The 10,692-nt window shown below is 48.4% G+C and overlaps 1 protein-coding gene across 1 annotated transcript; it reads right to left on the reverse strand.

Moving 5' to 3' along the window:
* Window positions 1-4,338: 4,338 nt before the first annotated feature.
* On the reverse strand, window positions 4,339-6,020 carry LOC100841820 (RING-H2 finger protein ATL74). Its single transcript, XM_003564452.4, has one exon. The coding sequence runs from the start codon at window positions 5,415-5,417 to the stop codon at window positions 4,752-4,754; it is 666 nt and encodes a 221-aa protein (XP_003564500.1). The 5' UTR covers window positions 5,418-6,020; the 3' UTR covers window positions 4,339-4,751.
* Between the last annotated feature and the right edge of the window lie 4,672 nt (window positions 6,021-10,692).

A 10,692-nucleotide genomic window follows, 5' to 3' on the forward strand; every position in this document is an offset into this window, starting at 1 on the left:
GAAGTTATTGTACATGTTGGCTTTGCCTCCTTTTTTAATTGAACGGAAGAATCTCCGCAACACAAATTCCACTTCTAGAAATCATATTCAGAATCAACGCCCTGGGTCTGCAACACTTTTCAATGTACACTTAAAATACCAAAACGGCGTGAATTCAAAGATCGTTACACACGTACTCCCTGCGGAAAAAAAAAGATCGGTACGTACGACTGTTGTCCTGTTCTTCTTAGGTTTGAATGGATGGATGGATGATCCTAGTCCGACAGTAACGCTGGAGTACGATTTAGGGTGATCTTTTGCATGGAATTATTCAGCTTGACCGGCTGCCAGTACATAGGTTAGTCCTGCAGTATATAGCACGCGTACTAGGGTGCTGAATGATGGCAACTAACCGTACGCCCGAAGCAAGATAATCCCATCGAGTGTTCCACACGAGTTGCTAGATGTAGATGATGCAATCCACAATCCATGGCCATTTGTGGATTGGATTCTAAATTTCTAATCCCAGGAACTACAGTACCTTGCCGGCTAGGTCGCGTAAGCATGAGATATGCATGTGCCCCATATCAGTATACTTTAAAATTTACGTCCGTCTAGACGAAAGCAAGTGGAAGGTAGATTTGGGTTGTACTCCCACGGTTCAAAGCTCGAGTGGAAATAGCAATATGGACATGTATACGTGTATACTACGGAGTAGTATACAATTGTGAGCATGTGGAAGTAAAACGATTGAAGGGCTCTTCTGCAGTTAAATTATTCGGAGAGAATGACCAAGGGAGAGACCGAGAGAATATCCAATTCCAAGCAGGATAGCGTGGTTCCAGTGGGGCCTGCTACGAGGCTGACAGCTCGGTCAAAGATGGAAAAAAAACAAATCCGTGAGGTTTCCGATTAGTCAAATAACGGGAATAGGGGCTACGGGATGTGCCCTTGACCGCATCGCGCCCGTCCGGCTGTCGGCGGCAGTGCTGTGGACGGTCCAGCGGTCGGTCACGAGTAAAGTTCGGGAGGACCACACCGCGCGCATTGATGGAGTTGCCTGGGTGGGTGTATGATTGGCCAATCATACGTGCTTCCCGGACGCACGAATCCTGAGGCATTGCATGGTTAGCAGTAAGCGAGGAATGTGAGGGCTACGTAGCATGAACTAGTAGGCACGCCAGTACGTGCAATACGTGTCCAAACAAAAAAGGTACAGTACGTTACGTGCTTCTCATGTTAAAACTGCCGTACGTCCAAAGGAGTTTGTTTCCCGCTGTCCTCTTCGTTTTCACATAGGCACCGAATATCTAATGTAGGATTTGTCGTGTTAGACGTGTGTTCAATTAGGAGTCAAATAAGCAGATCGATCCCACTGCGCTGGACCTCTCGTTCGGTTGGGCATGTACTCACGAGCGTGTCCGTGTCTGGCGCACCCCAGGCCGTGCTCGATCGAATTCACACCTCTCCTCCCGCCGCCTGCCGCTTCTCCCATGAAATTCCAACCGTTTCGGTACTTCAGAGCCTCGGAATTAAACCAACGCGAGCCACATACGTGTTTTCGCTTTGCAGAGGCAGAAGGGACGGATGGAACGAGTGTGCAGCGAATGATTCGTTACGCCGTTGGCTTTCGACATGTGGCTCCCCGTTTCCGGGTCGCTTTCTCCGTCGCTGGCCACCCATGCGGCCGTGCTGCCACGCACTCTACTTACGACTTACGAGTGGCTTGGATGGACATGCCAAAGACCAAGAGAGAGTGTTTTTCCGCAGGAGGAGCTCTGTCAGGTTCCTGCGTGTGTATTCGTGAGATCGCCCTCTGCCTAGGTGCACGTACGTACACCCGGTACTCGCCTGGAGTATGCCTTCCATTGGGAAAAATTGTGATAACATGGATTTTCTGGACAATTTGACCTGACCGCTGTGAACTGAAGAATTCCCGTGTTGTCTGAAAACAGGTTGCTTGGCCTTGTCCCCGATGCATCAGTGCGTACTGTAGCACAGCACGTAGAGAACGGGGATGTAAAGTACGCACTGGACAGCAATGCTTGCTGAACAGCGGTCACTCAGCGTTGGTAACTTAACTGATTTGCTCGACCATTTTTCTCTGCATTCTGGGCACTACTATTCCAACGGGGTCCCTGTCTTTGGTGTTTGGTCCATGCACGTATGACGTATCTCACGTCTCGTTGCACTCAATAATTTACCTTTTGTTTTACTTCCAGTATGTGTTCGACTGTTTCACAGCCGTTGCTTGTAAAAGCCAGAAAAATCATGCTAGAAACAATGAGACAGATCTCTGCCGATTCAATTCCCAGCCGCCGAAGAGTCAGTCAGACACCCCCTAATCAAACAAAACCCCAGCTATATATTATTCGTAGTTTCCTTCAAAAAAAATTAAAAAAACTCCTTCAAAAATATATTATTCGTAGTAGTACCATGCGGCTTGAACAGTCTGACGTGCTTGCAGACAAGTACTTAACCAGGTGCCACGTTGAATTAGAGTCTTCTACCCTTCCTAAATTATAATGCAAATATTGAATCGAAACAGCGGACCAGCGCCACAAACAAGAGCGTGGCGATAGGATAAGCACGCACGCAGAAACCCAGGGCCCAAATCTTACTCTAAAAAAATTTAACTCCAGTCCTTTGGTCAACAGACGGCAGTTTAGCAAACCAAACCGCCCGATATACCAATTTATCCCGACGGAAACTTTGAAGCGAAACCCCCCAATCACCTCTCACACAGACAACGACATGAACGCACAGTGCTTTTGGTCAAAAGGACAAGTAAAACGTCTGTTCATCCTGTTGGACGCTTGCCCTTTCCTTGCGTATTTGTCATTCAAACATTAATTAGGTTGACCATCAAACATGGCACTTGGTAGGGTTGTTTGCCAATGTTTTGCACGTATACCATTGTACGGTGTGAAACTGTGAGCACGCTGCCACGCTGTGGCCAAAGAGGCGGCTCGGTACAAGAGGCGTGGCAAATTGTCGGTATACAATGTTTTGTTTGTGAAGGCAAATTGTCCGTATAGTGCCGCGAACGGCAATGTAAAGTTTGGTCAGCTGGAATTGCAATGCTTCAGTCTGCGACATATGCGGCGATCAAAACCAGACTTATGACTCGCCCGAAAAGGATACAATTTCTCCTCGTCATGGAGAACGGTGCAGAAGATAAGTCTCGATGGAAGAACGTACAGTATTTTCTTCCTTCTTCCCTTGCTCGTTGGAGAACAGCACGATTGGCGGACCTTGACTGAAGATGGATGAAGATTGCAAACCACGCTTCGGCATAGCCGCATAGGAACCTCTTTTGTTTGAGAAATAGTGGAGTACAACTTTTTCATGACGAAGCAACGAGCAACCAAAAATCTTGACAATGGGCCAATCAAAACTCATGGGATAGCTGAAATGGGCCATTGGCTCAGTTCCAAGGCTTGACAATGGGCTGATCTTGAAACGAAGAGCTCGATGAGCCCAGATAGCAAACAAGCTCATATTTTTCGTTGAATTGTACTGGGCCTGTCTCGAAATGAGAAATTAATTTCTTAAGAAACAAGCAATGTTAGGCTGGGCCCATATTTCCGTTCTTGTTTTGATTCTCTTTGATTAATCACAATTCTAAAAAAGGAACTTTCCCTAAAATAAAATAAAAACCTTGAAAGGGAACTACCAGAGTAATTCCTGTAACATGCAATGGTACGATCACCTGTTCAAATTATTAGGTGACAAATATTATTTGCTGCACATTTCATTTACTAACCGCTACAAATTTAAGATCAATCTTCGTGGAGAGCAATTGAGCAGTAGGATAAAAGCAATTTTTAGTGTCTTGGAATTCTGAAGTTCTTTATGACTTTATTCTTATAAAAGACATAATTGGTGGCGAGGGTCCATTAGATCTGCAACCTCTCTTGTTGATTTGACACGAATAAATAAAAACAAATATTAGTATGGTCGAAGATTTATTATTTCTATAAAAAAAAGAATTGGTGGCGGGGTCTGTTACATCCACAACATCTATTGTTGATTTGGCACAAAACAGTAAAAACAAATATTAGTATATGATCGAAGATAATATTTAATAATATGATATTCTTTTTAAATATGCAGTATATTTAGTCCGTATCAATGCATGGGCGATGTATTGTTACCTCTATGAAAGACTGAATTGGTGGTGACCGTCTGCATATTTAGTCCATAACAACGAGCACTGTACGACCGTAACACCCAACGGAAGCGGCAAGTGTCAAATAATATCCGGAGAAGGATCGGTTCATCTTTACCACGGAAAAAAAGAAAAACAGGCCGGTTCTGTCACAGTGTTAAAACCATTTAGGAGGACACGATTGACGATGGAGAGCCAGAGAGAATTCCGGTATTTAGACGTAATGACCTCAGCAGGTACAAATATCCCAGAATCTATCTGAGCTCAGCAGCGCGCAAAAAAATCGTGGAAAATCCAGCATGTACAAAAAGGAAAAAAGAAATACACCGTCTTATTTGCAGTCAAATATCTACTAGCAGTATGAGACTAGTATTATACAGCGTCGAGAGGAGTATATACATGGAGGCCAGCGGTACTTGCTGTCGACGGCAGGCAAAAGCTTGACCGTGACGACTCAGCGGTGAACAGAGACCAGCGGGCCTTCTCTCACCGCAGCAGCGTCGAAAAATATCTCACAGACACGGCCACGGCCAGGATTCTTCAAACAAGCATATCTGACTGCACGCGGGGCCCGCCAGTATCCCCGCGCCCGCCCGCGTCGTCACGCGATGATCACCGTGACGGCGGCGGCGTCGACGCTCCCGGGCCGCCAGCTGCCTCCCGGAGCGGCGGCCGAGGCGGTCTTGGGCGCGGCTGCGGCGGCGCCGGTGAGCACGGAGCCCCGGCACGTGGGGCAGGAGTCGTGCGAGACGAGCCAGGCGTCGACGCAGCGGACGTGGAACTCGTGGCCGCACCGGGGCAGCACGCGCACCTTGTCGCCGTCGGCGAACTCGCCCAGGCAGATGGCGCACACGTCCGACGCGCCCGCGGACCCGCCGGACGCGCCGTACACCTCGATGGGGAGGCTCCTCAGCGTGCGCTTCTTCTTGCCGCTGCTCATCCCTCCGCCGCCGCCGCCGCCGCCGCCCTGCACCGCCGCAGCCTCCTCGTCGACGCCGCCTTCGCCGGACGACGCCGCGCGCCGCGCCCACCGGATGACGCACCGCGCGAGCGAGTTGAGCCCGAGCGCGAAGAGCAGGGCGAAGAGAAGGGCCGCGAGGATGATCACCATGTTGGTGTCGAAGCTCGCGTCGCTGCCCCCGCCGGCGCTGCCGCTGCTGCTGCTCAGCGCGCGCTGCGCCTCGCCGCCGCCGCTGCTCCCCGGTGGCGCGGGCGAGCCCGGCGGGCCGCCCATGTACCAGCTCATGGACCTGGCGTGCGTGCCCATACTTGCTTGCAACTTCTTCTTCCTCCTCGAGATGACGAGACCCTCTCTCGAAGTCTCGATCGAGCTTAGTAACCACCACCACGCTTTCCGCCCGGCAATTATGCGCCGGCGGTACAGGTACGGGTATGTGTTGCACAGGGACGGAGACGTGGTAGCGGCTCTCACTGCTCCTCCTGCTGCTGCTAAATGTGGCGTGTGGAGCGCTTGCTTTATACCAGCTCCTATCTGTTTCGGTTCAAAGAAGCTGGAAGCTTGATCGGGCAGATAGCGCCGTACGAGCAGTCCTGATTGAAAGATCTTGCCGCGGAACGGCCAAGTGAGGATATATAATGGGAATCCATGGTCTTGGACCAGGGGGCAGGGCACTCACTAGAGCAGGGATATCATAGGGCGTTCGGTTGCGGGTCACTCATCTACTGAGTGTACTCCCAAACCAAAAGGGTCACGCACGCACGCACGCATGACTTCGGCCTGAGAAATATCTACCCGGCCCGCTTGCCTTTGCCTTTGCCACGCACTTGTTGGTTGTACGGTTGTGCTGGTTGGTACAAGGCTACAAATGAGATAGCCACGCGCGTTGCGCGCTGATGCAAACTAGCCGTGTGCTTTTGTGCTGGAGTAGCTATTTTATTTTAGGGGATAGCCAGCGGCCGGATGGAGCCAAAAGAGGAACCAAACTGCAGTACTGCAGTGAGCAGAGTCGATGCAGAGAGTTTTGCTCTGCGAGAGTGCAAAGTCCTACGTGGAGTTCTCCTTTGTTCGGATGCACACAAGTTCACACCCAGAGTACCTCAGAACGCAGAGGTACGTTGGGCGAACATGTTTGGTTTACAGCTTCTTTTTCTTCTTTTGCGATCAATCTTCACGGAGGAAGTCTCATGCCACTCTCTCTTGACGCCGGTATTTGGAAGATATGGACTGAGTGGAATCATGTTGTGAGAATAGTCGCGTTGTATTTGGTGTTTAGATTCTTATATACTTCCTCCGTCTAACAAAAGATGTTTCAAGTTTGTCAAAATTTGAATGTATCTAGATATGACACTTAGTGTATAGATGCATTCAAATTTGGTCCAAGTTGAGACATCCTTTGTTTGACGGAGGGAGTACATAATTTTTCCTACTTATTTAATGAAATGACTTTCAACTTCCTTTTTAAAATCGGTTTTGCCGTTTGGAAGTCACATGTTTCTTAATTAGATATTAGGATGACCCTCAGATCTTAATTCAACGGTTCTAAAATTTCGACTGAGATTTAAGGTTCATTTCTTGAAAATCAGGCGATTTACAAATAGACACACCCTTTAAAAATTGCTACTCTAGTGATCTCCGAAAGTTGTTCTTGAGCGTGGATTGCTCACATTGGACTAGCCGTTCTTAAAGAAACAAAACAAAGTTTCGATCTACACTGGCTGGGCAGCCAATCAACTCATCTTTAACTGAGCGAGATGGTTAATGGAAGTTTCCTTTCCGTGCTGCAGAAAAGAGAGGCCATTCTCCCCTTTTGGATATTTTTGTTCTAATCTGCCTCGATTTTGAAAAGGACATGTGTGTGCCCACAAAGTGTCCAACCAGACAAGTGGAAATATCTTCCCCTGCGTCCCTAAAACTAACGGGGGGTGCGCAGTCTTTGCCAATTTTTAAATGTACATGCATCGTCGTGCAGTTCGTTTAGTCGAATGTTATTGCTCAGATCAGTGCGCATGCATCATTGTATCAGCTCCTGACACCAGGCAGATCCGCAACAATGTTAGTCTAATCTATCTGTGCTCTCATAAGATGCACTAAGAAAAGCTCCCCTTTATTCACTTACCAATATGCCGGTGACAGATCGAGTGTACAGGTTGCGTACTTTTTCTCGATGCAAAGCACGGGAATCGCAACCTTATCTCTTAATTAAAACCGGCTGTCACGCTCTAAACACGTAAAGAACCAATACAAAATGATGGGACGCTTAACTACGCACCCGTGGGCCACTGGTAGTGCTCATCTGAAAAACCTGCTAAGCAAGAGAAATTAGCCTGCGTATATACAGAAATGCATGTCCCATCAGGTGGTAGGACATGATGTAGAGTCATGTAATCAAGGCGATAACGATCCCACTCCACATGATCCAAAGCATGGATGTTCAGAGGTAAAGGGCGCATATGCACCGACGGTTCTGAGAGCGCCACATGCTGTGTTGCCTTGTAATCCTCTTGTACAAAACTGGAGTGGCAAAACCCCGCGTAAAAGTGCTACTTAGGTTTCTCTTCATATTTGCATCGTATCCATGGACTGTCTAAATAAATATGGGGAGTGGCTATTTCTAAATCGTCCGATTTTTAAATTTTTTGCCTTAAATCTCAGTTGACGTTTCCGATTAGTTGGATTAAGATCTAAGGGTCATTCCACTCTCTCCTGCTTGCTATCGTTGGATTAAGATTCGATGGCCCAATTTGTCAACTGGTCTCTGACTAAAAAACAAGCGACTTCTCAATAGCAAAACCGATAAATATATTATATTTAAACACGGGATAGCTACTGAGAAGTCGTTTGTTTTTACTTAGAGATAAGTCGATATGTTTGGCTCTTGTATTAATCGTACGACAACACGTGGAAGATGAGTGAGTGGAGATGACACTCAGATTTTGATACAACGGCTCTGATACATTAACTAAGATTTAAGACCTTTTTCTTAAAGACGCTTGAGATAAAACCACACCCATTTAAAAAACATGAAAATACAACCAGCTCGTTGTGACACTCTTCGCTTTTGTCCACGTACGAGCACGAGCCGATGGTGTGCAACTACCGCCACTCGGATGTGGGAGCCAACCTACCGTTGTTGGCCGTGGACGAAATGTCATAAAGACCACGGTCCATGGGCTGGATTGCTTGAAGCCTTCGATCCACGTCCTAGCTATTTTTTTTTAAATAATACGAATTTTTTAATCATTTCCGAAAATAATACGCGTTTTTCAAAAATCTCAAAAATAATACGGCCTCGGGCTGGGCCACGCCGATTGGGCCCATTCGGCCTGGCCCAAGCCGAGTAGGCCCAGTCGGCCTCGGCCAGGCCGACTGCAGGCCGCCGGCGGCCCACTCGCTCCAGTCGGCCTGGCCGAGGCCGACTGAAGCCCAGTTGGCTTCGCCCAGGCCGACTGGCCCAGTTGGTTTGGGCCAGGCCAACTGGATTCAGTTTTTTTTTTCTCGCACCCTTACGGTCTTTTGAACTAAAATACTCGACGACATGGATAAAAGTAACACACCAAATCCGATTGGAAGTAATTAGTCTTCGCCGCTAGTTCGTTGCATGAGCAACGCATACACGACCGAGGCCCATTTTTTGTCTCGAATTCTTGCGGGTTTTTTATAAAGAGTAACATATATCGATAATTTGCTGGACAATTTCCGTGTCGATTCTTTGTGATTTGTTTGAACTGAAAGACTTGACATTTGGAGAAATTAACATACATCGATAATGTGCTGGTTACGGAACCAAGGCACAACTAAATTAACATACATTGGTAATACCGCAATTGGACATAATTAAAGATAGCAAATACATTAGAAACATAAACACTACTGAGTCCACTTAGGCCATTTTCCGCTCGTATCGCCACATTCTTCTGCAGCCTTTGCCACGGCGGCCCTTTCTCTTTGCCTCTCCCTTTCTGCCTCACGAGCATCCTTGTGCCTTCGTTCCTCCTCTTGCATCTCAAGCGCTTTCTCCCTGTTTTTCCTTAGTGCTTCGTCAATCCAACGACGTTGTTCCTCCCTATGCTCTTTCATCTCTCTCTCTTGCTCCTCCTTCTCCTGGGCTGTAGCTTTTTCCGCACGCTCCTCCGCGTGGAAACGCCGCCATGCATTTTCGGACCTTGTTTTGATCTCTTCCACCGCACAATCCGGCATCTCCGTGTCAATCCAACGATACCACATGCATAGGGGCGGAGGAGACTACAAAAAAGCCTACTGTTACAAATCTGCTATGACATAGAAAACATGTTTTAGAACACCTAAATGTGCTTACCGGAGGTTTGTCGTATGGCGAAACCGGGACAGGTGGTTCATACTCATAGTTCGCGCACATGAAAAACCTCATGCCCAGCTTATCTGAAAAATCTGTCACCTCCTTCACCTTGCATAGATTGCCGCACCAACACCTGAGATGTTCCACCCCCCGAGGCAACATCGCATCTTTCATCCTCCTCGGCCTCTCGCCCTGGTCCGAGCAAGGCAAACTCATTTGGGGACACTGAAATATTGGAAAAAACAGTAGTGGGAAGGATACTTGGATGACTACCAGAGATGAGGTATTTATAGGCTCTCAAACTCATTCTCCCGCCACCGTTTCCCTCCTCTTTTTCCCGTCTGGTTTTCCCGCCTCCTTTTCGCGCCACCGTTTCCCGCCTCCTTTTTGCGCCATCGTTTCCCGCCTCCTTTTTGCGCCACCGTTTCCCGCCTCCTTTTACCGCCACCATTTCCCGTCTATTTTAAGTTGTCGGTTTTAATTTCAGTCTTTCTATTGCATATGTATTTCAGTCCTGCCGTTATTTATATGCAAATGTAACTTGAATAAGAATGCGAAAATTAGTAACATATCTCTCTCACACATAGGACCTACATCCAAATATTAGGCACGGCGTCTGGGACGGCGTTCCGAGGGTGCCTGTGGCGTGGTCCAGCCATACCTATGAGGTGGCACTACGTTGCGCAGAGGAATCACGGACCCATCCTCACGATACTGTGTATCCTCTGTGTGGGGTCTGGTGGCGGAGTACTGAACATCCAGCTGTGTTGGACAGAATAGTCCTCTCCTTGAGCGTGATCCTGCTCACTACCCCACGAGGGTTCGGACAATGACGACTGATGCCCGTAGGCTCCTGCATGTGGGAAAGTACTTAGCATTACAATTGCGCCTGGACACGGTAATGAACACAATAGATAGAAATATACATACCCTGTGGCTGGGTCTGTGGACGAAACTCGAAGTTCATTCTGGGACTCTGCTGGTGCTGCCACGACGAACCTCCAGCCTCAAAAGAGGGCTGATGCTGGTGCCACGCCGAATCTCCAGCCTCAAAAGAGGGCTGCTGCTGGTGCCAATAGTCGAAAGAAGACTGCGGCTGGTGCCACGACGAACCTCCGGCCTGCTCAGGAGGTGGTGGCCTGGGCGTCGACTGCTCTGGTAGACGTGGACGCGGGTGGTGTCGGGGGTGCGGTGCTTCCTGCTGACGTGGCCGCTGCTGGTGCGTGGAGTGACGAGGGGGCCGTACGGACGCCTGGTGGTGAACGA

This window comes from Brachypodium distachyon, chromosome 2 (genome assembly GCF_000005505.3).
Source record: "Brachypodium distachyon strain Bd21 chromosome 2, Brachypodium_distachyon_v3.0, whole genome shotgun sequence".
Taxonomy (NCBI): domain Eukaryota; kingdom Viridiplantae; phylum Streptophyta; class Magnoliopsida; order Poales; family Poaceae; genus Brachypodium; species Brachypodium distachyon.

Coding starts and splice junctions, on each gene's coding strand:
- LOC100841820 (XM_003564452.4), bottom strand. CDS start 5,417: ATGGGCACGCACGCCAGGTCCATGAGCTGGTACATGGGCGGCCCGCCG.